The following is a 26,975-nucleotide window of genomic DNA, read 5'->3' as shown; positions in this document are numbered from 1 at the left end:
AGGAGAATGAGTAGAAGGGCATACATGAGGGAGAATTCTGGCAATGTTCCATCTCTTCATCCAGGGGTTGGTTGCCAAGGTGAACTCAGCTGGTGTACGGGTATTTTTCCCCCATGTGTATTATGTGTTAATAAAAAAGTAAAATAAACCAAAATCTTATGGAAAGGCACAGAAACAGAGGACCCCGGATAGATTAGTCGGTTACTTTGGAAATGAGAAAAAAAAAAAAAAGAAAAGAAAAAGAAAAAAATCAGGTGCTACAGTCCTTTCAGACATAAGGAGAATACAACAAAATGACCAGCACAGCAGGGACAAGCTCAGGAACCAGAAGAGCAGACAATGTTAAGGCTCTGGGGCTGAGATAAATGGCTTTTATGCACACACATTACAAACGTTCAAGGCTCATGTTCTAGTATTTCCTGTCACGTAGTCCCGAGTACTATTTCAAAGATATGGATTCTAAAACACGAACACCCATTTTATAATAAACACATACGACTGTTCGCATGAACAAACACGGCATTGTAAGTTGAGTTTCAACATACCTGGGGAGAGCCTGACTTTGCCACTGGAGGGGTTATCCTGGGTGACTTCTGTACCATTGAGGACGCTGGGCCCGGGCTGCCCTGAGCAGATCGCCCTGCTGGAATAAGAAGGCCGTGAAAACAGCATTTCTTCCCATTCTTTCTCTCAGCGTATGTGTCCTTCACTCAAATCAAAAAAAAAAAAAAAAAAAAAAAAAAAAAAGCTTCCCAGTGCCCCTGGCCCTCCTATGATTTCTGTTACTAAGAATGATGTCCACAGTTTTTATTAGCCTGTTCCAAGATAACTAAAAAACACGTATTACATTTTCAGACACGAAACTCTTTTATAAAGCAGATAAAACTGGAATGTCTCTGAAAGTAGGCATGTGCATTTTTGTGCAGGCCCAGGAGGCTGGCCATTTGGCCCATCCTTACTCCCCAGAGGCACCTGCTGCACCTCTTAGAATGAGGAACAAAGTTTAAATAATCCCATCACCTTATAAGAGCTCATAGGGTCTTCAGGACCCTCGAGGAAGCTCCTGGAAGCTTCTAGAACAAGCCTTCCTCTGCTTCACTTTAGACTCCCCTAGGGAGCATTTAAAAAATAAACACACCAAAAACTCACACCTAAACCTCACCTCCAGAGAGCCTGATTGAACTGTCAGGGAAGAGATCCCCCAGTGAGTCCAGCATGCTACTGAGGTTGCGATCCGACAACCTAGGACCCTCCAAACTTAAAGAACTAAATAATGGCAGGGGGCACCTGGCTGCCTCCATCGGGTGGAGCATGTGACTCTTGATCTTGGGGTGGTGAGTTCAAACCCCACATTGGGTGTGGAGCCTACTTAAAAATAAATAAAGTAAAATTAAAATTAAACTTAATTTAAAAATAAATAAAATTTAAAAAATAAATATAAAATAAAATAAAATAAGATAAAATAAAATAAAATAAAATAATGGCAATGGAAGGGCAGCGAGATGTGGGTGGTGAGCAGTGCAAAAGGAGACTGTGGACGCTCATCATGGTTCAAATCTTCTCTCCTACACTGAAAACAGATGTGAAAAGACTAAGGCAAGTCTCCTGCACTTTCTAGGTCTGTCTTTCAGAATTTGAGGGAAAGTCCTGGAATGAGGGGATTCTGGTAAACTCCATAAAGCAGCCTTCTCTCCTGAGCAATAGGTAAGGGAGAGGATTTCACGAATTCACGGCTCAATGCCTGCTCAGGATGTTACCAAGATAACATTATTCCTGATACTCAAACACCAAATGGCTACCCAAACACGTCTGGCTAGGTATTATCTCTGGCATTGGTGAAAATAACTCACACCTGGCAAACACCATCCTAACCACATAAGCAAGGAAACATTACTCATGTCAGGACAAAATGAGATCGTGCAATGCAATACACATCACCTATGTGGTATTACCACCCCAAATGTTGAATTGGAATCTCGTCCTATGGAAACAATCAGGTCCAAATTGAGGGCCAGCTCCCTAACTACTGGCCTGACCTCTTCACGAACATCAGTGCTAAGAAAGAGGAACAGGACAAAGAAACGTGTGACACTAACACTAAAGAGAAAAAACTAAAACAATACGTGTTCCTTGACTGGAGAGAAAAAAGCCCTAAAGAACACTATTGGGACAACCACAGAAAGGTCAATGTGGGCTACCGATCAGATTATTCAATTTCCTGAGTGCGCTAATGTACCAGGTACCCTTGTATTTGAGAGATACACGCTTAATGTGTTTAGGGGTGAAGGGCCTGCGAAGAACTCTCCAACGTCTTAGGAAAAAAATACATGTTAAAAAATAAAGACACAAAGCAAATGGTGCAAAATGTTACCAAGCGTTGCCTTGGCGAAGGGCCCAGTTTTCATTACACAATTTATGCAACCTTTCTGCAGGATGAAAGAAAAAAAGAAAGGCCAGGCACGTCTGTTCATGGAGTTTTACCACGCACTTGGATTCAACTTGGTTATGGTAACTATCACCACTTACAACCTGTGCTCAGTAAATGTGCTTACAGTAGGGATGGGTATGAAAACCCAAAGACAGTCATCAGGGGCGATAAGCTTCACAGCCACCACAGGCTTTTCCTCCTTCACGCCAACTCCACGAATTGTTCCGTAACTGCCCTTTGCGTCGGGCAGGCTGCACGGCAGGACAGATGCCACGCAACGAGACGCCGCATCTGAATCGCCAAGTACACTTGGCTCCATGAGAAATGTCAGAGGGCCGAGGGTGGCAGCGTCGAGGCCACTGCAAACCTCCCCAGAGTATGGGCGTCACAGCACATTAGCGTGAGATACAGGAAGCAAGAAAAAATAATCCGGTCTGACTACGTGAGCTAGGATTCCTAACAAGTGAAACAGGCAAATGTAAGAATTCAGGGCTGATTTCCTTAAAATCATACCTGATGCCGAGGGAGAGACCGAGGACTTTGACGACACGGAGCTGGATGCCGAGAGGGGAGTGGGGTGGCTGAGAGGTCCGGAAGCAGCCGGCTTGGAGGCAGAGGGGAACGACAGCGTCGCAGGTGCAGCCTGGGAGCCGATGGCAGGGCTGGAGGGAGCCACGGCAGTGAACCTGAAACGGCAGTCCGAATGCATGAGGAGGGCCCGCACTGAGGCTCCTTCACACTGGTCCTGAGCAATGCTACCGAGGGACAACTTACCGTCCCTATGCTTTTGCCTCTGTGAAACAGAAGTGTTCGGCTCTTTTTTTTTTTTTTTTAAATGTTTATTTATGTTTGAGAGACAGAGTGTGAGCAGGGGAGGGGCAGAGAGAGAGGGAGACACAGACTCTGAAGCAGGCTCCAGGCTCTGAGCTGTCAGCACAGAGCCCGACGCGGGGCTCGAACTCACAAACTGTGAGATCATGACGTGAGCGAAGTCGGACGCTTAACCAACTGAGCCACCCAGGCGCCCCAATGTTTGGCTATTTCTTATAAAAGGGGATCGCTCCAAGGAACCAATGATCTTCTGTGTATTCAGGAGCAAACGAGTCAATGAAAATAAGTAGTAGTTGTCACCGGGCTGGTGGCGCGCCATGATCATACAGTGGTTCGTACTCTGAGTTGTGAAAATAAGTAGTAGTTAACATGAAGGAGAAATGAAGTTTATCAGGACATGAAATACTGATCTTCTATTCCATCAAGCTAAGTAAAAAAAGAGAGGCTGGGACTCCATTATTAGGAGAGGCTGGTATTTTCCTTCTCCCAAGGAAATCACTGAGAACTCGCTTTGGGCGATCACCTCCTCTGGGGAGTGAAAAAGACAAAGGAGATCACTGTCTTTCAGATGCTTACGGGAATGGAGAATTAAGCTCTACCCACAGGGCAAAGTCTGTCAACAATCTAAACATCCAGCATCAGATGACCGGCCATATAATTCACGGTACAGCGACAAAATGGAATACCAGGCAACTGTTAAGGTGAGGTGGCTGTGTGGTGACTTGATATCAACAGTGACAATGGCAGCAGCGGCGGTCACAGCCAGCACCGCGTTCATGGCGACAAGAGGTAGCAGAGATGAGTGGGGGAGGGCTGGGAGCGTTACGAGGAACAAGGGATCACTTTCATCAAGGGGCTTTGCGTTCCAGTGGGGAGAACGCAGCCAGAGACAAAGTTAAATAACAGGATAGGAGGGAGCTGGGGGGGGGGGGGGGGGGGGGGCGGGGCGTACGTGGAGAGGAAAGTGAAGGATCATGCTAAGGAGTTTGGACAGTCCTCGAAGAACAATGAGAAGCCCCCGGGGACTGTCACGCAGGACAGTCACCTGATGTGTGTACAACTTCACAGCTTACTGTGGTGGCTGTCAGAAAGCCACTCAGAGAGTGAAGGGCGGACACAGGGGGAAAGGGCTATAAAGAGATTCATTCCCCGCACAGGGTGTATGCTCCTTATTGCCTCATTTTGTAAAATAAGGAGCATCTCCTCCATTTTAAATCTGAAAAAGCAAAAACGATCACTTAAATATAAACCTCTAATAACTTAAAAAGAAAAAATTCTAAGAGACTCTTCTGGACTCCGTCCCCTGATTAAATGCAAACCTTTTACGTTGTTTGAATTTTTACCATTTGCAAGTATTACTTTGGAAGACAGGAAAAAAGAGGAAATCTATTCATTACTCCACTCACAGTGACTATTTCCAGTGCCTAACACGTGATATTTCCACGCACGCTCCAGCAGAACCACTCTTTCTTCAAGCGCTACTTACTTCTCACTAAGGTTGACCTTGACTGCAGAGGCCGAGGGTGGGAAGGAGGGCTTCATTCCTATGTTTGGAGCAGACACACTTGGCATCGGTGTGCTTTCCAGGGCGGGCTTAAAACCCGATGATCCAAAGGAGAACGTGCTGGCGGATGGCACCATGGGAGAGGCCACAGGGGTGGACGCTACGGAGGCTTGAGAAGGAGGAGCAAAAGAGAAGGTAGATGTGCCAGAACCACCGGAATACGGAGGGGGCTCCCCTGTGGCAGAACCAGATGGCTTCAGGGACGAAGAGCCAAAGGAGAACACAGTAGGGGCTCCAACAGAAGGCAAAGAGAAGGTGGAAGGGGGAGTGGCCAGCGATGGAGGTGGACCAGAGACTGGGGCCGCAGGGGCTGGAGCGTCGAGCTTCTGCGGGGCTTGAGAGGAGGTTGGAGTAGTGGGGGTACTCCCTGCAGTGAAAATGGAGAAAAAGGAAGGGAGAAATTAGCACCAAAATTATGGAAGTCCACATGACAGGGCTCGTGGCAGAATGAAGTCGGAGACAACTGTCCTAGTTCAAGAGGAAAAAAAAAAAGAGAGAGAGAAAAGTGGGGTTGACAGACTTTCCGTAACAAATTTTCCACATGGGCAGATGAACAAAACTTTGAAGGGGGGAGTGTCTGGGGGGCTCAGTCAGTTAAGAGTTAGACTCTTGATTTCAGCTCAGGTCATGATCTCACAGTCATGAGACCGAGCCCCATGTTGGGCCCTGCCCTGGGGGTGGAGCCTGCTTGGAATTCTTTCTCCCCCTCTCTTTCTAACCCCCCCAAGTAAATAAACAAACTTTAAAAAACCAGTAAATTAAAAAAAACAAAACAAAACAAAAACCCGACTTTGAAAGAAAAAGGAAACAAGGAAAGGCATTAGATTAACAGGACTTCATGGACACCCAGCTGAATCCCAGAGCAAGGGAAATGCATCTCTTAATGTTACAGTGAAAAACAAACTATTCTGCAGCATTTCATCAACAATTAGGAGAAAACTTTAAGTCAGACTTCCACTCCCACTTCATAATAGTCCCTAAAAGCAAGTCCAGATAAATTAAAGATATCTACATATATAAACACACGCATATGTACATTTCAAAACCAAGGAGGCAAAAAGTCAGAAAAATTACCGAGAGCCTAACAACTTATAATTTAGAAATGACCGAACAAAAACAAAAACAACAACAAACAAAAAAAAACCCCAAAGGAAAAGATTAGGATTTGACTGCTTAGGGGCACCTAAGTGTCTCAGTCAGTTAAGCATCCAACTCTTGATCTAGGCTCAACTCAGGTCATGATATCGTGGTCCACGGGTTCAAGCCCAGCACAGAGCCTGCCTGGGATTCTGTCTCTCTCTCTGCCCCACCCCTGCTTGCTCACTCTCTCTCTCTCCCTCTCTCTCACAAAATAAATGAGTAAACTTAAAAAAATATATATATTTGACTGTCTAAAGACAGTTACATAACTAAAAGGTAACTAAACAAAAAAATCTGTAGCAAACGACAATGTTTTTATACTTTTTAAAAAGCTCATACAAATTGTGATAAAGAAATTTCAAGACTCTGATATAATCCAGGAACCTAATTCGCAAAATAGTACATGATTGATCAATCTGCCTAATCAAAGAAATGCAAATGTAAATGAGGCTTATTTTTGATTGTTCTCTAAATGATCAAAATTTAAATATGTACAATCCCCTATGTTTGGAAGGGTAAAATAAACCTGAAACCTTTATCTCTAGGTACCTAACTGAGCACAATCTTTTAGAAAACACTTTAGCATTATGTCTCAAAAATCATAAAAAATGGACTCATTCATCCCACTTCTAAGAATAAAGCCTACGAAAATAACCTAAAATATGAGAAAGACATTTAATGTCTTTTTGCACAAATGGTAAAAGATGTCCAATGGAAGAGTAAGCAGTCACTCTTTTCAAAGAATCACAAAGATTAAGAATGTAGGAAACACAATTTAAATTAAAAATCTACACACTAACGAAGTATATGATATTTTACAACTACAAAGAAAGATGTTTATGAAAAAACACTAGAAGACAAGACAGGTTTAAATCTTTTTCTGTTTTCCAAACTTTCTATAAAGTAACACACTAAACTGCCAAATTAAACAACTCGATAAGTAAGAAAGCAATATTTACTGCCCACATGTTTATATTAATGGGTCTTGATTCTTCCAAACTGAGATGGCAATTAATTTATCTTCACTACGTCAAAACGAAGACCCCAGGAAATTGTCACTTTAGCGGAAGCATAATGCAAACGAATTTATTCTGTTACTACTTCACACAATAAAGATGGAATTGGCAACTGCAAGCTTCTTTGAAGACACAAAAGTATACGTTGTTCATCGCTTCCGTGCACGTTCAGTAGACCTATGTGAAAAGTACGTGCCAGACCCGAAAGACACCAGAGGCACTGTTCTCCCTGAAAACAGAACCGAGCACATGAAAACCCTCGTGCATTTCTGATCATCCAACCCAGCATCCGTGGAGCGGCAGAGTTGAAATGGACGGAACCGTTAATGCCTTCTGCACCCACCACCTAGGCTTCAGCGACAGCTGCAGGCCACTCTCTCCCCCTTCAATGGCCCTCTTCCACTCATCTGGCTGTCCCCTCTGGACCAAGCGGGATGGAAGAGGGGGCTTTCTCTAGGAAAGGTGAACAGTAAAACTGGCCTCTGCTTGTGCTCGGGGGTTTAATGGGCTAGTAGCGAAGCCCTTCACAACTGAACTGTGCTCAGAAACAGACATCACCCTGCAGGCTCCCAACTTCCCAGGGTGCACTGCCTGTCAACAGCCCGCACAACTAAGTGTAGGTAGCCTGTGGTACTCATGAGCACTTCAGGCAAAACCCACTCAAGGGTGCCTGGGTACCTCAGTCTGTTAAGTGTCCGACTCTTGATTTTGACTCGGGTCATGACCCCCCACAGTTCATGAGTTCGAGCCCTGCACGGGGCTCTGTGCTGATAGTGCGGAGCCTGCTTGGGATTCTCTCTTTCTCTCTCGCTGCCCCTCCCCTGCTGGTTCGTGCATGGGCGTTCTCTCTCTCTCAAGATAAACAGATAAGCTTAAAAAAAAACCAAAAAACACTCAAAGAGCACACACACTATAAACAATGAGGTCCCCTGCTATCATAGTCTATGTGTGGTGACCTGGTTTACTACTTGGGGACTCACTGCCAAGTGACAAGAGTCCAAGTGTCTTGAGTGGTTCTGTTTATGAACAACTCACTCTGCATCAGGAAGCAGCAAGAAAATACACTGTCTACCTTATCCACCCCGACTGGTCAACACGGTTTTTCTTAGAGAATTGAACACACTATGCACTTCTTTAGCCAGAGAAGTCTTGAAAGTTATATATTCACAGAATTCAAAGAGAAGAGTGGTGAAATTCGACAATATGAAACACTCCCCCTTTAAAAAGTTTTACACTTCGTTCTCACAAGTGATACACTGTCACTGTGAAAAAGCTGAAAATACGTATTAGTGTTTATATACGTGCATTTACATACATGAAGAATATGCACCAAAATGCAGACTACGGCTATTGTTTGATGTCTGAGGGACTTTGTTCTTTTTTTTAATGTTTGTTTTTGAAAGACAGAGTGTGAGCGAGGAAGGGGCAGAGAGAGGAAGACATGGAATCCAAAGCAGACCCCACGCTCTGAGCTATCAACACAGAGCCCGATGTGGGGCTGGAACTGGATGCTTAACCAACTGGGCCACCCAGGCACCCCCATGTATGAGGAACTCTTTTTCTTTTTTTTTTTTTTTAATGTTTATTATTTTTGACAGAGACAGAGAGAGAGAGAGAGAGAGAGCAAGCAAGGAAGGGGCAGAGAGAGAGGCAGACACAGAATCAGAAGCAGGCTCCAGGCTCTGAACTGTCAGCGCAGAGCCCCATGCGGGGCTCGAACTCACAGACCGTGAGATCATGACCTGAGCTGTAGTTGGCCGCCCGACTGAGCCACCCAGGAGCCCCTGTCTGAGGAACTCTTAAGTGATTTTGTATTTTCTAATTTTTTGCCAATAAAGGTATACTACTTAAGTAATATTTTCAAAGGGGGGGGAACCTAAAGAAAATTAAATATGAACAAAAAGAAAACAAAATCCCATGTTCCCACCACCCAGATAAAAACCATTATTTAGATTTTAATATACACTTTTCTAGTATTTTCCCTAAATACGTATGTATATATGTTTTTTTCTCATAAGAAAAGAATCATAAAGCATATAGCACTTTTTCACAATATATTCCACTAGCTGTCAACAAATGCAACACCAGTAACAGTTACGTGACAGCCACTGCATGCACAATCACATATTTAATCCCTCGGACGAACGTCTTTAGGGTTGGGACCTATAACACAGGGCGCTATAACAGGATATTGTTGCTAAATGACCTGATGGGATCCATTGAGCTGAGCTTCCCTTTCACCAAAGTCAAGGTCAGAGACTAAAGCTTGTGGGCAAGGGGAACCAAGAATGCGCATGTGTTCAAGGAAAAGTCAGTCCCTGCCTCATGAAGACAGAACGAGTGGATGAACAGGACCATTACACACCCCCACACAGTTTTCACCCTTGGGAATAGTCCAGAACAAGCCCACAGTACTCCCCAACTTCCAGCGCAGGAAGAGGCACGCACCTGACGACTTAGGCTGTCGCTCTCCTTCTAATGAGAGCCGCTCTGGCGTCTTGATGAGGGACCTAACCCCAGGATTTTGATTGATCATATAAAATGGACAAAGCACACCATCTGTTGAAAGCAACATAAGAACTGGAGCAGGAGGGAGAGTCTTCTCGTCATCTGTTAAGAAAGAAAACAGAAGTGAAAAAAGAGCCAAGTCACGAAGGGCCTGGGTGGGAAGGGAAAGACCGCCCCAAGCAAGAAGGGGCTGAACAGACACATCCCAACAGTAAAGCTCAAGCCCCCATGTTCCGATTCATATCTGAACAGTCTCTCAGGCACCAACTCATTAAAGAGAGCTACTGTCATTATTGACCGCCCCTACCCTGCTGGACCCTGCAGGGCAGTTCTGGCAGTCTCGTGGCAGCCGCGACTGTCCCTAGGCTCCCGCGAGCTTTACAAGCGCGTCTCAGTGTTCACAATATTCCCCTGCCCGAGACCGGCATCTGTAGGAAGGGGCTGATCTAGCAGAAAAGTGACAGACTACAGACATTGGAAAACACGCAGAAAGGGGAGTCAAACTACTGTATGTTCATTCACAGTTGAGTCATAAGCATACAGTTTGTCAGTGAAGACTGGAAAAGAATCAAAGTAAATGAGCTAGTAAGACCAAATAACCCGACTAGGGAAAGGAGAGGAACTCAGGTCTTCCACTGCCCTTGCACATTTCGCAGCACAGGAGCTCTGCCACACTTCAGCCGGGGAGAAGACATACTCAGAGCACATACTCAGGCCCGATTTGGAAGCCAAGTGCTTGAGGTGTCCATTCTAATCTGTGTCTTCAAACCAAGCGCTGCTATGGTTTGAAGCGCACGCGCGCGCGCGCGCACACACACACACACACACACACACAGTCTGACTCGTCAAAGAGTGTCTGTCAAGTTAGGCTAGTGTCATCACCAAACACTCTGTATCATTCAAGCGGGAATGGGCTACCAGAAGTTAAAAGTGCCCTGCAGTGTAGATTCTGTCACGAACCCATAGAATGGGATTTAAATATCAACCGTGATCAGAAACTAAACTACATCAGACCACACTTACTGATGGTGATTTCCACTTGGTTAGTATAGTCTATGGCAACTCCCATGGGTAGTGAGTCATCACTCTTGTCTGTTACAGGCAGTTCAGCTCGACTAGAATCCTCCAGGAGCCAAGATTCCCAATTAACCTGGAAGAAAGAAGCAGAAGGTGAAAATGCTGTGTTGGTAAGAGCTCTGCGTTGGTTCTTCTACCATTGTTCAAATAGAAGAGAAGGAAAAAAAAAAACTCTCGGTTTCGATTTCTTTGTTGACTAGAGTCAGACATCTGGGAAGATGGTCTAAAAGCCATGAACGTCCTAGCAAGTGAGGGGTTAATATTCCAAATCAACCTATCTGCCCCTGGTATACCAAGTCTCTGCCTCGGGAATAAATAACCGCTATCATGAACACTTTCCGAGGTACCGTCCAACCCAACTAGGTAGATTCCTAAATATGGTGGGTGAATCTCATACCTGCACCAACCAGTCAGCAGCTGCCCCTGGAAATGTGGGACCAGGACCTCCAGTTGATGGCTACTGCGGTCTTCCGCAAGGCGGCTAATAAAGCTGGCCACATGCTCTATGCTTGCTCATCCACGGAGACAGACGCACCCTTAGTTCCTGTCTTCCCAGATCGCGGCATCACTTCCTCACACTGGTCCCCCTTCCTGCCTTTGGGGTCCTTGAGAAACCACTACGTCTTTCCCATAAACTGCCCTGTTGCTCCTGTCCGCCTGAGTGGGCTGTATTCCTGCCAATAAATGACTTCTGATTTTTAAAAATCACATTTGTCTAACTTTCAGTGTTGACCCAAACTGGGCAGCATGAATCAAAGGGGAATAATAATGCTCCATGAATAACAGAAAAGCAAAAAGCTGTTGAGGAAAGGGAACACAGTCGTATTCCATGACTTTGCAATGGTGAGAGTAACAGTCACATTCATAATAATGTAAACAAAATTGATGTCAACTTTGAAAAACAATCTACACACAAAATAAAGAAGACTTGGGGCGGCTGCGTGGTTCAGTCGGTCAAGCGTCCGACTCTTGGTTTTGGCTCGGGTCGTGACCTCACAGTTTGCGAGTTTGAGCCTGGCATCAGGTTCTGCACTGACCGTGTGGAGCCTGCTTGGGATTCTCTCTCTTCCTCTTTCTGCCTCTCCCCCGCTCATGCTCTCCCTCTCTCTCTCAAGATAAACTTAAAAAATTTCAAAATAAAGAAGACTTGATAATCACTACGGAACAGAATGCAAACAATACCAATTTTGATTTTACAAAAGACGAGCCACAGAATGCCAAGAGCTGGAAGGCAGGAGCGGGGGAAGGTGTGCTGAACGCAAGGGTTGGGGAGAAGGTATTCCTCCCACAAAGCGGAAGGTCAGAGAACTTCACCGTGTATGATGTCATGAGAAATGAAGGTTAAAAAATGTTACTTATAGTTGCAGAGCCAGCCAACAGAAGAAACTACAATAGGACTGTAACCCTAGTAAGGGAAGGACAAAGATTTCAGGGCCTCAAGTGAGCTATATCCTCACCTGCCACAACAGCCAAGAAGGTCTAAAATTAATAATCACTATCTAGTGATAAGGCAGAGTATTACTTAGGGATAAGGAGGTTAGCTTTTAAAAGAAAAACATGCTACAAGTTTGAAAAAAAAAAAGTCCTCTAAACAGGACTGGATAAGGACAGGGTAGGGCAGGGGTGAGTTTTTTCATTTATAAACCCTTTTCTAGAATTTGATTTTTTAACCACGTACATAAACTGTCTTGATAAGAAACAAAAATATATTTAAAGGGTGTTGGGACATAAAATCGTGATATTAAGAAACTGTCACTGAAATCGATCAAAGACTTCAGAGGAGGCTGCTGCATTCAGCCTGTGACCCCCAAGTGGCCCACCCTAGACGCCACGAGAGCCACGCACTGGACCACCTGGCCATGTGGACAATGATGGGTAAATACTGACCAGTTGGCGAGAAATATGTATCTGTGTATGGGGTGCACAAGACATTTTTCAACTCAAGGTTCAGGATGCCTGGGTGGCTCAGTCGGTTAAGCGTCCACCTCTTGATTTCGGCTCAGGTCATGATCTCGCAGTTCATGGGTTCAAGCCCTGTGTTGGGCTCTGCACTGACCGTGCAGAGCTTGCTTGGGATTCTCTCTCCCTCTCTCTGCCCCTCCCCTGCTCATGCGCGCTCTCTCTCTCAAAATAAATGAATCAAACTTAAAAAAAAAAGTTTTTCTTTAAAATTCCAGGCACCAGTTTCAAGAAAACTTTTCTGTTTCAGCACATCTCCTCTGTGGTAACTCCGCGTAACCCACCACAGTTTCGGATGGCGTCACAACCACCTCAGCCCACCTCGTTCGTTTGCAAGGAGGACAAAGTGCAAGAAAGGAGGTGGGCACTTACTTGCATGGGCGCTTTTAGCTTTCTGGTGGTTTTTCAAAGTGAAACAACATATTTCTTTTTTTTTAATTTAATTTTTTAATGTTTATTAATTTTTGAGAGAGAAAAAGAGAGAAAGCGTGAGTGGGGGAGGGGCAGAGAGAGAGGGAGACACAGATTCTGAAGCAGGCTCCTGGCTCTGAGCCTTCTTCTGCCCAGAGCCCGACACGGGGCTCGAACTCCTGAATGGTGAGACCAGGACCTGAGCCGAAGTTGGACGTTCAAACGATTGAGCCTCCCAGGTGCCTCCCTTTTTAAAAACTTTTAAAAATGTATTTTTTTGAGAGACAGAACACAGCAAGGGAGGGGCAGAAAGAGAGGGAAACACGGACACACAGAATCTGAAGCGGGCTCCAGCCTCTAAGCTGTCAGCACAGAGCCCCACGCAGGGCTCGATGCGGGGCTCGAACCCATGCCCCCCCCCACGCCACAAGATCGTAAGCTGAGCCGAAATTGGTAGAAATCGGAAGCTTACCAACTGAGCCACCTAGGCGGCCCCAAAGTGAAACAAAATATTCCTGATGAGTCACAATTTGGTATGATCTGCATGTTTCTCTCCATTAATCAAGGATGGGTTATAGCTGACTGAATGAAGGGGCAGGTTCAAGCAAGAGCGAAAAAATAAAGGTGATAAAACAAAACAAGGCAGAAAAACCTCCTACATCCAGGCGTGCTCCCGTTGACAGCAGACCTCATCGTATGTTTCCACAGATCAAGAGTGGACCCAGAAAGGACAGAAGGGCTTTGGCTGACAGTGGAGTCTGAAACCCACATGTGTCCATTGTGACATCTCAGCCACCTGGCCCGAGGCGCTCAGTCACATCAGCGAAGCGTCAGCTTTGCTGTCACCCAGGAACTCATTCAAAGGGACGTGGCTTCGTCTAAACCTTCACCATAGTTTTAACTCCCTCCAGAGTCTTTCTCAGAAAAGTATCACGGAGAAGCGACAAGAGAGTGAAATTTACCTGATCTGTTTGTCGAGCAAGGATACTGACTTCTGTTGAAGCTGCGGATGCTGCCAGCACTAAATCCCTTGGAAGAATAAAAGCGGAAGGCCATTAAACTAAAACACAGCAACAGTTCTAACCCGACTTGAGCCTGAGGTAGCGTCCGTAAGGACTTCCTCAAGACGTCAAGGAGGAAGGTGAGGTTTCCTACGTGGCTGAAGAGAGGGGAGAAGATTTTAGATACAAAGCTTAACCTCTTAGTTCACCGGATAAAGCCCTGGAGAGCCGGCCAACTGCCTGACCATTTCCGAGAGACATGACAAAATCACGTCGGAATTTCCAATAAATCTATCGCCCTGTGAACAGAATAATCTCGTGAAATTCCGGACAGAAGCTTTGCTTCAAGCTATCTACCTTTCAAGAGGAAGCCCTTTGCTCTGAGGGAAATTTTTAATATGTTCCTTACATATCAGTATCATTGTCAAGTCATCACCGGGGTTACTGAGAAAACGGGATTTTTAGGATCAGTGAGTATTCGATGGAGATAATTCAAGTTGGGGAAACAGGAGTCAGAGAGACATTATCCAGCATCAGAGGAAAATATGTGGGGGGCACCTCGACTCTCCATTCTCCTTTCCTACAGAAAAGAGTTTCAACGTTGGAACCAAGTGGTTCAGGTGGGACCCGACAGAGAGAGGAGGAACCCTTCTCGGGCTCTCGGCTCACCATTCTTCAATGTAACTGAGGTAGTAATGGTGTTTCCTCTCCGTGCAGCTACCATAGCAGGGCTCCATAAAGTTCACAAATATCTCTGGGTGCTTTTCTTCTTTTTTCTACCAGAAACAAAAGGAGAAAAAAAAAATCCATGTGCACTTTTTCTTTCATTCTACACAGTTAAGGATCGCAAAAAACAAAACCATTTAAGTTTTATGAAAAAATTCACCCAAAAATCTATGTCCAAGTCCACAGGCACGATATAAAGGCAGAGTGGAGTAGTTCAAGGCACGGGAATGGTGGCCACTGAACAGAACTGTATATACGCTGTTCTGTCACTTTCTGGTTGTGGGCCAGGCACGGACAGATCCCGCAGCCTCTCTGATACCGTTTTCTTATGCACGTAGTGGGCCTGTGGAACTCACTTCACTGCCATCAAAGGCAGTTTTAAGTGTGAAACAAAATGACACATATAAAGCTTCTAGCCCAGGACATGGAACCCAAGAATCAATAAATGCCAAAGCTGATATTCTCCCTGGGAATAGAACATCTTAACGGGCTCTTCAAATAAGGACTTCATCTGGGGCAACTGGGAATCACGCTGGTGGCAGGAATGGAAACTGCTGTAGCTTTTCTAGAAGATCCTTTGGCAATGTTTTCAAAACCTTAGCAACAAGAGCATACATCACTGAACCAAATTCACTTCCAGGTATTTATCCTACAAGATAAACACAATCACATAAAATGTACACCAAAGGACGTATCGTGGTATTCCTTAAAACGGGAAAACTGAAAACCACCTGAGGATCCAGGAGCGGAAGAAGAGCTAAATAAATCATCTGTCCGAAAAGCCAAATATACATGGTATTCAAGGACTTCAAAAGATGCTTACGATTTACCACTAAAACAAGGCTGTGAAACAGAACTAATGCAACTCCCACTTCTGTTATATTTAGACATTTATTTATGTAGTTTTAAATGTTTTTATGCACTTTGAAAACCAGTACTGATTGGAAAGTATATGCGCTGCCTCATTTATCTCTTTTTAAATGTCCCCGCAACGTAGTCACATCTTGTAGCTCTTATTATTAATGTTCTTCCCGGTTTTCAAAATGACTCACTCCCTGAGGTCATTCCATTCTCACTCAAAGGGCTCCTCCTCAGAGGCCTTCCTCGCGCACCCAGTCTGAACTGCAGCCCTGTCATTATCCGCCCGAACCCTTCGCTGTTCCCTCCTTCACCCTTATCATTCCCTGACCTGCACTTCTTTACTGACTATGACTAGCACACTCGTTAGAAATAGAAGACCCTTGGGGCGCCTAGGCGGCTCAGTCGGTTGGGCGTCCGACTTCAGCTCAGGTCACGATCTCGCGGTCCATGAGTTCGAGCCCCGCCTCGGGCTCTGGGCTGATGGCTCGGAGCCTGGAGCCTGCTTCCGATTCTGTGTCTCCCTCTCTCTCTCTGCCCCTCCCCCGTTCATGCTCTGTCTCTGTCTCAAAAATAAACAAACATTAAAAAAAAAAAAATTAAAAAAAAAAAAAAAGAAATATAAGACCCACAAAAGCAAGGACTCTGCCTCAGTCACCACGATATTCTCAGCTTTAAAGCAGTGCCTAGCACCCTGCAGGCATCTGATAAACATCTGGTTAAGTATAAACAAGTGGAAGAATTTTAAAAATCAAGGTATTTTCTTGCTTTTCTAAAATATCTTTATCGGCTGCTCCTGAAGCCAAGACCACACTTATGTTAGCTAACTTGACAATCAATCAATCAATCAAATACCTTTATCAGGTTAACACCTACCAGGACTCATAGTTTACGATGTAAGCAAAAGCAAGCTTTATGATTTTCTTCACTTTACGACGAAACGGTAGATTATGCTGTTAAGAGGACACCATCATTTTGGCCCCCACGGCCCATGGTGCCAAGTTTTATGCCTGAAGTCGTACCACCGTTGCCAGCAAAAGGAAGCTGGAGCCCAAGCCTTAACCTTTACTAGAAGACCTCTGTGGCTCTCAAAGAACAAAGATGTCCCTTTCACAAACGTACCGGGAGGAGAGCCATCACCACATCTGGAGAAGTTTCCAGGGTCCCATCGGCAGCAGCATAGACGATTGTGAAGACGTAAGTACCGATCCACAGCACATCCAGAACTGAAATACACACACTCTGATAAAGCATCTCACTTTGGGAATAGCTCCTGCGTGTTAAAAAATTAACAGCCCACGGATAAAAAAGTCAGAGTGCTATAGTTTTGACAAAGGTCCGGATTTTACTGACTAAATATAATTCACAGATACAAAGATTCAGAAAGCCCAAATCCATCCCAAAGTGGGATTTTTTTTTTTTTTCCTGGTGGATTATAATCAGGGCAAATTTTGAAAGAATCCTAGTAACAAGTCAGGATCCGTTTACTATCATGTACCATGAGACACGGGTGTCTACCAGAGGACTGCTGTTGTGCTGACTTAACTGGCCAACGGTGATAATGAGAGTATTCATGCAGGAGGCACTAACACTTCCCTGGGCGGGTGTGTAGATACATCACATGATCTGACATTTCTGTAATACAGTGTCACCTCGTGACAGGCTGGCCCCGTAAGAAAAGCAGATGGGTTACCTCTGACAGGATGATCTGACTCATAAAACGGAGGACAAGGAATGACTTTTTTCTCCTGCAAAGTCTGAAAGAGATTTGGGGTGGGGGTGGGGGGGAGAGTGCCAAATGAAACACACATGAGCTGCTGAAACTCCGTCAAATCCAGCATGTTCCTCAGAAACCACTATGTTTCATGTTCCCAGCCAGGAGACAGCACAGGGAAGGGTAAATGCCTACATCCAGCACCCCAACCTACAGAAACCTCTCAAGAATGCGTGCAGGCGTAGAGGGAGGATGCGCAAGGCAACACCATTTATGGCAGCAAAGCCACCCACGCTGACACAGACAGCCAGCAATAGCGGGACAGGGGAGTAAATTACGGTGCGTCCACAGAACGGACTACTATCCAGCCGTTCCGAAGAATGAAGTGGCTCCACGTATCATGAGTTAGAAAAAGGATTCTGAAAATGATTACATTGAAAACAAAAAAGGCAAAGAGCAAGCCCATAAAATTAAGCCAATCCTATTATCCTTTTACAAGCTAACGCCCTGAGAGAATATATACCAAATTTCAGATAACAATTTCCTGCAATAACCTAAGAAGTAAACCCTCAACCTCAAACTCAGACATCCACTGCTATCACACCCCATAGAGAAGGGATCTCAAGGAGGAATTCACAGCAACACAGGTCTCAGCACTGCCTACGAACGCCTCCTTGCCATCCACGCTCGACCCAAAATATATGGGTTCTTTGCCAATTATACTGCAGAGTATCTGTGAATATTGTCCCAGGAAGACCACAGGGAGGGGGTGACAGAGTGACAGGAGCATCCATTGTCTAGTTTCTATAATTAGAGAAACTGAACCTTTAAGAGGGACTCAGCTAGCTGACAAATAATGCTTCCACTGTTTTGATGGAACATACTTATAGAATGTACTGGGAATGTAAAGCCGGGGAACACTGTGTAGCGTTATCATCAGTGTGTACAACAGATAGATAATGCATCTACACGCAGACTATTTGTAAAAGCATCCAGAAAAGTCTGGAGGCTACCGCTAAAGAAAACAGAGTAGGCCTCTGGAAAGACTATGGGACAGACAGGAAGAGTTCCCCTCTTTCCTGCTTGCTTGTGTACTGATGAATTTGTCGTAACGAGCATGAATTACATTTTGACAAAGAAACGCCAACGAGACCCCAAACTACCCACCAAAGGTGGGTAACTTACGAACAGTTCTGAAGTACAACTTACGGGAAGATACTGGACCACGGTTCCATCTTGTTTCCCCACAGCCAGCTGCTTCCCTTTGGGGCTCCAGCACACTGAGCAAAGAAGAAAATGCGGTCAATTAAGAACTGAAGAAAATGGAGCAAACCAATGAGATCTGTCCTGAAACAGCCATTTAATCACCACTTTCCATTCCCTGGTCAGCCCCCGGAAGACTCTAGGATCATCTTTATTCAACAAAGTTAAAAAAAAACAAAAACAAAAACTGGGACCCTTGGGTGGCTCAGTTGGTTAAGGGTCCGACTTCAGCTCAGGTCATGATCTCACGGTTCATTGGTTTGAACCCCGCGTCGGGCTCTGTGCTGACAGCTTAGAGCTGGGAGCCTGGAGCCTGCTTCAGATTCTGTGTCTCTCTCTGCCCTTCCCCCGCTCGTCTTCTCTGTCTCTCAAAAATAAACATTAAAAAAATTTTTTTAAAGATCATTCTGATGATACAAAGCAATTATGATTTACCACTGGGCCATTAAGTCGACTGTTCCAAATGTTTTGTCAATGGAGTATTGTCCAGAAAGCTGGAAGGTACAGAAAACTCTGTAGTCTTTAGATAAAGAGAACAGAAAAAGTTTTCAAGTATCGAGAAATCATTCTCTTACTCCTGTTTGACACTGGTAATACTCTGCCCCTGAAGGTACAAAATGGCTTTCAGTGTACCATCCACTACCCTTTAGGATCCAGAAACAATCATTCTCAAAAACAGTTCGAGGGCACCTGAGTGGCTCAGTTTGTTGCGCATCCGACCTCCACTCAGGTCATGATCTCGCGGTTCATGCGTTCGAGCCCCACGTTGGGCTCTGGGCAGACAGGTCATTATCTTGAGGTTCGTGAATTCGAGCCCCACGTTGGGCTCTGTGTGGACAGTTCAGTGCCTGGAGCCTGCTTCAGATTCTGTGTCTCCCTCTCTCTGCCCCTCCCCCGCTTGTGTGCGCGCGCGCACTCTCTCGCTCTCTCTCAAAAATAAACATTTGGGGCGCCTGGGTGGCGCAGTTGGTTAAGCGGCCGACTTCAGCCAGGTCACGATCTCGCGGTCCGTGAGTTCGAGCCCCGCGTCAGGCTCTGGGCAGATGGCTCGGAGCCTGGAGCCTGTTTCCGATTCTGTGTCTCCCTCTCTCTCTGCCCCTCCCCCGTTCATGCTCTGTCTCTCTCTGTCCCAAAAAAAACTAAATAAACGTTAAAAAAAAAAAAAAAAAAAATAAAAAAAAAAAAAATAAATAAACATTAAACAAAAAATTAAAAACACAGTTCTAAACTAGCCGTACCAAAATATATCTTTCTCCAGAACGCCTACACACATTCAAGTTAAATCCTGTCTGCTGTTTGGCTTTAAGAACGTGAACTATGGAAATAAAGAATACTCTCCAGTTCTACCAAATAACAACAGACACAACAAAAAACCCCATTTGCTTTTATTTCCAGAAATTAATTTTTAAATAGATTACCATTATTGTATGTTACAGAGTGAAAGCCTTTATTACCCACCAGATGTTACTGCCACCGTGGAAGGGAGAGTCGCACACACTTTCACTGTTTCTGTGATTTGTAGGACAGCAATGCTGCCATCGGCCAGACAAACTGCCATCATGGAGGCAACAGTGGGGTTCCACTTCATATCGATCACCATGCCTCCTGCGTCTTTCAAAAGCTTATGATAGGCAAATGGGCGTTTTTGCTGTTTAGCCTTTTAAAACAGATGCCCAGGAGCAAAAATAAATTGATAAATTAATAAATACATAGACATTTAATAGTCGAAGAAAATTACTGAATATGCAAGTTTTTTCTCAAATTACAGTTTATTTTCCCCCACGACTGTGACAAAAACAAATTAGCTCTACGCAACAATCTATTTGTTACAGACAATTTCAACACAACTTTGAAAATGGCAGTCACTTATCCTAGCACACTGGAAGAACTTCCAGCAGGGGAATACACAAATGCAAAATAATCAGTAAAGGGAAAACACTAGATTAAAATCTTGGCTCTGCTTCTTAATGGTGTTGGACCCTTGCACGTTTAAATTCTTTGGGACTATTTCTTCATCTATAAAATGAAGACAACAGCATCTACTTTGTGAGGCCACGGTACTTAGGAACGAGGACAAGGCCTATAAAGCACCTATAAAGCACCTGGGCCTATATAGCACAGGGCCTGGCACATAATGTAAATACTCAAATTATTGACAATATCATTCCCAAACTGCTAGAAGTGGAAGAACACTGCCAGAGGAGGCCGGAGACTGGGATATGAGAACTTCTGACATTACTATGAACTCTACAGCCTTGGGGCAGGTCACCTAAAGCTCCCTGGGCGTGGGCTCTCTCATTTGTAAGTGAGAAAAAAAACACCTTGGGGCGGGTATTAGGGAAGAATTTCTTGAAGTCCTTTCTATCTCAAAGGTCTAAGATCCCACAGTTAATGCCTTTTTTTTAAACCCCTACTTTAATCTAGAAAAAAGACTCCCAGAGTCAACCAAGAATTTCCAGGTTATGACTCAATACCAGACAAACTTTTTAGGTCCCATGCTGATGCTACACTTTGCCAGGAGCTTACCTCATTTGAAAATGTGCGAACATCAAAGAAAGCGATAATGGAACCATATTCACTGGACATCATGCACACGGAGAGTGTGAGGTTATCACAGCTCAGGGCCAAGTGATGTATCGGGAATTTCATAGGAACCAGTAAGCTTTGAACTTTATCAACTAAGAAAAGATTAAAAAAAAAAAAAAAAAGACAAAGCAGAAGCAGAAGCTGTAACCCCTTTACCAGGTCTACGGTCTATGTGAAACAATTTTTACATCTACATAAACATACAAGCACACTTTGAAGCCTAGCCATGCAGAACAAGCAGAAAGGCTTCCTGCCTAGAACTTCTTCTTGGGGGTCAACCTGAAGATTCACAGCCACTTTAATTTTAATACTAGAATGATTTCTTGGGAAAGAGACTCCTTCACTACACCCCTCTCTCTCCTAGGCAACAAAGAATAAGTAACTTACCTATCTTGTTGGGATCATCACCAGGTTTATTTTGAATAAGAAGATTTTTGGTAGGAAAAATCTGCAACCCACTGGCTCCACCAGCAAAGACCAGGCCATACTTGTTGGACACGGCTAGCAGACTCGAGCGTTCCTTGGGCAACTCCTCAGGGGAGTCAAAGATTCTCACCTTCTTCAGGGCTCTAAACTGAAAATCCTGTTGTCAAGGATGAAACCAAGATCAATACAGGGAAAAGATATTCCATGATATTCCAACAGCCCTAATCCTTTTTTTTTTTTTTTTTTTTTTTTTTTTTATTTATATATGAAATTTATTGTCAAATTGGTTTCCATACAACACCCAGTGCTCATCCCAAAAGGTGCCCTCCTCAGTACCCATCACCCACCCTCTCCTCCCTCCCACCCCCCATCAACCCTTAGTTTGTTCTCAGTTCTCAACAGTCTCTTATGCTTTGGCTCTCTCCCACTCTAACCTCTTTTTTTTTTTTTTTTTTTTTTTTTTTTTTGTTCCCCTCCCCCATGGGTTTCTCTTAAGTTTCTCAGGATCCACATAAGAGTGAAACCATATGGTATCTGTCTTTCTCTGTATGGCTTATTTCACTTAGCATCACACTCTCCAGTTCCATCCACGTTGCTACAAAAGGCCATATTTCATTTTTTCTCATTGCCACGTAGTACTCCATTGTGTATATAAACCACAATTTCTTTATCCATTCATCAGTTGATGGACATTTAGGCTCTTTCCATAATTTGGCTATTGTTGAGAGTGCTGCTATGAACATTGGGGTACAAGTGCCCCTATGCATCAGTACTCCTGTGTCCCTTGGATAAATTCCTAGCAGTGCTATTGCTGGGTCATAGGGTAGGTCTATTTTTAATTTTCTGAGGAACCTCCACACTGCTTTCCAGAGCGGCTGCACCAATTTGCATTCCCACCAACAGTGCAAGAGGGTTCCCGTTTCTCCACATCCTCTCCAGCATCTATAGTCTCCTGATTTGTTCATTTTGGCCACTCTGACTGGCGTGAGGTGATATCTGAGTGTGGTTTTGATTTGTATTTCCCTGATAAGGAGCGACGCTGAACATCTTTTCATGTGCCCCAACAGCCCTAATCCTAATACAACCCAGAGGTTTGTGGTGCCCAGCAGAGGACCTAGTAACGTGTATTGAATTAAACATAATTTTAAAAATTCTTTCATGAAGCCTTCCTTAACTAATCCAATTCACACTGGTATTTTCCTTTTCTGAACTCCTAGTTTACTGTCCTAACCACAGGTGCTGTACTTGATCATTCATAATCTTGTCCTACTTGATGGTAAGTATTGTCTCATGACCCAGAGGAGTCCTCAGTAACTGCTGTGAAATATCGAAGGCCATCACCCAACTACGCCGTTAGCCTGGACTGCCAGTGCGGTGCGTGACAAACATGTACGTGGACATGATGACCACAGAATGACGACCAGATCCCAGGAGCCGTCTTACCTGCATCAGATACTAAACAAAACACCACGGAAAAGGATGGGTATGGTCAATCTCTTAATAGTCAAGACCTATAAACCTACCTACGTGTTATGAGGACATCCAAACACAAGTCCAAAGCCCTTAACACAGGCTGTAAGGCCAGGCATGGCTTGACCCGTCTGCGTCTGCAGCCTCACCTCACAACGCTCTGCTTTACTCCCACAAGTGCCCCATTGATTGTGCAACATCCTGGGCCACCTCCATCCACCACCGATTCCGTTTCCATTTCCGTCCATTTGCACGCTCCTTAGCACTCCAGGGCCTGGGAGCCTGCCCCAACCTCCTGACTGCCTGTCTCACCAAGCCTTCCGCGAACTGACCTACATGCCTTCAAAGACGATTTTCAGTGGGTGTCACCTCTCGGTGAGAATTGCATAGGTTTACCAATCACTATGTTCAGTTGTACCAGATGCGTTGATTTTTTTTCTTGAATTCCAGATTGATCTTACGTCAAGGTTTTGGTAAAAAGGAGGCGAACCCCCTTTTGCTTATGTTCCGAAAGGGCAAGAGCCAAGGACAGCCTGTCTCAGCTTAACATGTTTGTACGTGTATGGTGTTTTGTATGGGAACCCGAACACACTCCACTTACCGATTTCCTTAGCTTTGCTATTTATACATAGCTGCTCAAAGAGTAACTGAAATGCTTTTAATGCCCAATGAGTATGCGACCAGAAAAAAAACAGCTTTCCAGATGAGACCACGCTGGCGTAGAATGAAATTTTCAGTATTTTTCTCATTCTCATCCTGATAATCCTAAATATCCTAGTTGAGTCACGGTCACGTGTGTGTGGAGAGCCAGGGGTACAAAGAGTCACATGGAAGTTTTCCTTTCTGGTATAATCAGTAACTCAAAGGGAGACTATCATCTTCTAAGCCTGTAGTTCTGGAACCTTTTTTTCCCTTCTGCCCCAGCCTAGCTGAGAAATCCGCACACTCTCATCGGGTGGTCCCCGCGCCCTCCGGCCCCCCGTGACATTCTCAAGGGGGAATCACTACTCGACATATGGGATGGATTACTACGCCCTAAACACATTGCAGGGACCTCTTCAATCGCCTAAACGCTTCCTGCACCTTCCTTACAACCGTCATTTGGATCACCTGTCCCTCTCTTTCGTTTCCTGACCTTACGCTTATTTCCAATATCAAAATAGTCCTTCTATTCCATGTCGCTACAGGTTTCGTAGAACAGGTGGTGAACCCCGGCTCCGCGTTAAGCAAGCCTGGACCACTTCACAAAAGGAGACCAGGGAAAGTGAAGACGAGAGGGTCTTAAAAAATAAAAACAGAAACCACCACCTAAATTTCAGCCCCTCTGTCAAATGTGACTCTGGGTTAAGTTACTTCCCCCGTCTCCATGTGCTCCTCGTTATGAACAGCTACGCGCGGGGTTGCTGCGCTGATTATTACCACAGTGTCGGGCACACGGAGAACGCTCTTAAGCAGCAATTACTACCACTACTCTGACCGACCACCACGTGAAACTAGGGTAACTCAAGTGGCGCGCACAAGACCAACCAGGGACGGGAAAACGGATTCGGTGGGGTTAATCACGGCAGCCCGCTCCAGGACGCGGGCGAGAGCTCTGAACGCGGTAAAATGTTCAAGCAGGAGGCGGGAAGCGGGACAGCCGGCCCCCGCGCTCCGGCGTTCGGCGGGGCTCCAGGGCGACGCCGGGAATAAGGAAGGGAGGGAGGCCCCGGCCAGTCTCTGACCTTCATCTCCCGCTCGGGGATCATGGCATCCATCTCGTCTCCCATCGCGCCACCCTCTGTTGGCCGAAGCAGCCGCTGCTGCCGCCCGCGGCCTTGCCCACACGGCCCAGGCCGCTCCGGGGCCAACTTCCTTCCTTCACAGCAGGCTGCGCTCCGCAGACTCCGCACTTCCGGCGCGCTTCGGTGACGTCATACGTCCCAGTCGGCCGTGTGGTCGGCGGAGACTGAGGGACCTCCTGAAGTCGCGCGCTCTCCTGGCCACCGCCTCCTATTGGCCGACGAGGGGGCGTGGCCCCAGGGCGGACGCGCCTGCGCCCTGAAGCGCCCAGGTCCCGCCCCCGGCGTCGAGGCTGGAGCGGGCTGGCTGCCTGTTGGTTTCTGTGGTTGCGAGGCGCCTGCTCGCGTTCCCCCTGCTCCTTGTGTCGCTGAGACCTCACATTAACACTGGGGTGTAGGTGGTTACTAACAGTCCCCGAGTGAGAGGAGTGAGGAAACCTGACAGACGTTTCCAGGGGGCAGCTCTTGAGAGAGGCTTTGCAGGGGGGTGTGGAGGAACAGGTTCGAAAAGTGGGTGGGTGGGGCCACGGAGGACTCTTCCGTGTCTGAGCAGGAAGGCTGAAATGAGAGGGTAAAGGGCACCAAAGATCAGCTTGGTTCCTTCCAGGGTAATCATTTCCCGAGCAAGAGCGTGGAAACTGCGCAAAAACACTTTACGTGTGTTATTTAACGTCCGAGACATCCTAGTCACCGAGGGGTTTATTGTTGCCATTTAATTGATGAGAAGTTTAGAAAATTCCCCAGTGCCCCTCAGAAAGTGGTGAAGGCAGGATTAGAATTCAGCTTGTCCGGATGTGTCGATTGACGACTATTACAGTCCTACGTAGAGGTGTTTGTTTTGGAATTATAAATGCTCTGGGACAGAAATTCTTAAATCTGGAGCCTAGGGGTTAACGCCGCGGATGGGGATCATTTTCTTCTACTTTACTGTTTGGTTTCAGCAAAATTGCTTATCTGCTTCAAGGCTGCTTTTTTAAAGCAAGGATAACATAACAGAACCTGTCTCATGGAGCTGTTGTGAGGAGTAAATGAAGTTCAGCATTTAACAGAGCCCCGCACACGGGACACATTCTTTCGAACTGTTACTATATTCGCTGTCTCCTGAATTTGCTGAGCCCAGGAACTGTCCCCAAAATACACAAATCAAGACACTGATAAGGTTGTCTGTTTTATTTCTAGTCCGTGGAGATGATAGCCAGCACCACACACACTTATATGCGTACACACACACACACACACACACTTCATCCACCTGAACTTGCCTAGCAAACTCCTTCCTTTTGAGTCATAGGGACAAAGCCATACTTGGCAGTCCCCAAGTTCCTGGTTGCATTAGTTAGATTTGGTCTTTCAGAAAAAAGACAGCTGAAGTTCTAAGAAGCTGAGCCCTTAGCCAGAAAAGTAAGTCCTAGAGCCAATAGCCACGATCTGAAATACATGCACACCCCCCCTTTTCCGGGACCACTTTTGAGTCCCTCTCCCTCTAGGAAATGGTGGAGGAACTGGTGGCGTTTCCCAGGATGCTCCCCATCCAACGAGAGAACCTTCTTTCCTGCCCTTTCCAGAAGCTGGGGACACGCCTCCTTGCTCCCCTCCCTTAAAGGAGGCTTTCTACAGTCTTATAAACTGTGGGACCTACTCAAGTAAGCCTGATTGCTTCTGCTCTCCTCTCTTTAGTTAGGAACAGTTACACTGACTATAATGGATAGTTAAGGAAGGTATTACCTTGCTCAAAGGTCTCAGCCTGTCCCAAAGAGAGGACAGTGGGAAGGGGTGGGGACAGGCAGCTGTTCATCTAATGATCTCCAGAGTGGGGGGTGGGAAAGGCAGAGGAGGTGTTGGAGTAAGATTTTACATTTGCAGGGAGAACTGTTTTGCTGGGGTTTAAACTTCAACTAGGCTTGTGCATTTGAAGCAGCTCCTTAGGCTGAGGATCAGCCAGTCATGGCCAAATAATCTTGCTCCTGAACTGGTTGAGACTAGTAGATTAACCCAACCGGGCATTTCCCCATCCTCCACCTGCTCCACTCCCCCAAGCTGCTCTAAGGGCAGCTCCCTGGGCCCTTGATTATGGGTCACTAAGGAGCTGCAGGGAGCCCACACTGGCTCCCCCCTCCAACAGCACCCAGACGTTTCCACTTAACGATTGGTGAAGACTTCTCCAAGACTCTTGGCTCAGTCTCGGGCCCAGGATTGCAGTGCAATCACCCCACAGT

The 26,975-nt window shown here is 45.6% G+C and overlaps 1 protein-coding gene and 1 long non-coding RNA gene across 10 annotated transcripts in view; one reads left to right on the top strand and one right to left on the bottom strand.

Annotated features, from left to right (window-relative positions):
* NUP214 (nucleoporin 214) overlaps positions 1 to 24,879 on the bottom strand; it is a 96,867-nt gene extending 71,988 nt beyond the window's left edge. For 3 of the 9 annotated variants that reach the window (XM_086684298.1, XM_086684299.1, XM_086684301.1), the window contains exons 1-14: positions 24,703 to 24,879; positions 21,470 to 21,665; positions 21,023 to 21,174; positions 19,955 to 20,153; positions 18,443 to 18,513; positions 17,213 to 17,276; positions 16,642 to 16,745; positions 14,605 to 14,711; positions 13,897 to 13,963; positions 10,511 to 10,637; positions 9,428 to 9,589; positions 4,746 to 5,190; positions 2,942 to 3,114; positions 546 to 643 (exon numbers count right to left, since the gene is read on the bottom strand). In XM_086684298.1, coding sequence (XP_086540424.1) covers positions 546 to 643; positions 2,942 to 3,114; positions 4,746 to 5,190; positions 9,428 to 9,589; positions 10,511 to 10,637; positions 13,897 to 13,963; positions 14,605 to 14,711; positions 16,642 to 16,745; positions 17,213 to 17,276; positions 18,443 to 18,513; positions 19,955 to 20,153; positions 21,023 to 21,174; positions 21,470 to 21,665; positions 24,703 to 24,747 — 2,010 coding nt within the window. In that variant the 5' untranslated portion in view covers positions 24,748 to 24,879. The remainder of the gene's footprint in view (positions 1 to 545; positions 644 to 2,941; positions 3,115 to 4,745; positions 5,191 to 9,427; positions 9,590 to 10,510; positions 10,638 to 13,896; positions 13,964 to 14,604; positions 14,712 to 16,641; positions 16,746 to 17,212; positions 17,277 to 18,442; positions 18,514 to 19,954; positions 20,154 to 21,022; positions 21,175 to 21,469; positions 21,666 to 24,702) is intronic. The other 6 variants (XM_086684304.1, XM_086684303.1, XM_086684300.1 and 3 more) reach the window with 5 other exon arrangements.
* Positions 24,294 to 26,201, top strand: LOC147575108 (uncharacterized). Its single transcript, XR_015243143.1, has 2 exons — positions 24,294 to 24,581; positions 25,701 to 26,201. It is a non-coding gene; the product is annotated as an uncharacterized LOC147575108 (long non-coding RNA).
* Positions 26,202 to 26,975: the final 774 nt, after the last annotated feature.

The sequence above is a fragment of the Puma concolor genome, chromosome D4 (assembly GCF_028749965.1).
Source record: "Puma concolor isolate L17-30 chromosome D4, mPumCon1.1.hap2, whole genome shotgun sequence".
Lineage (NCBI taxonomy): Eukaryota > Metazoa > Chordata > Mammalia > Carnivora > Felidae > Puma > Puma concolor.
Note: the sequence above shows the minus strand (reverse complement) of the source record. Positions and strands in the feature narration are given on the sequence as shown.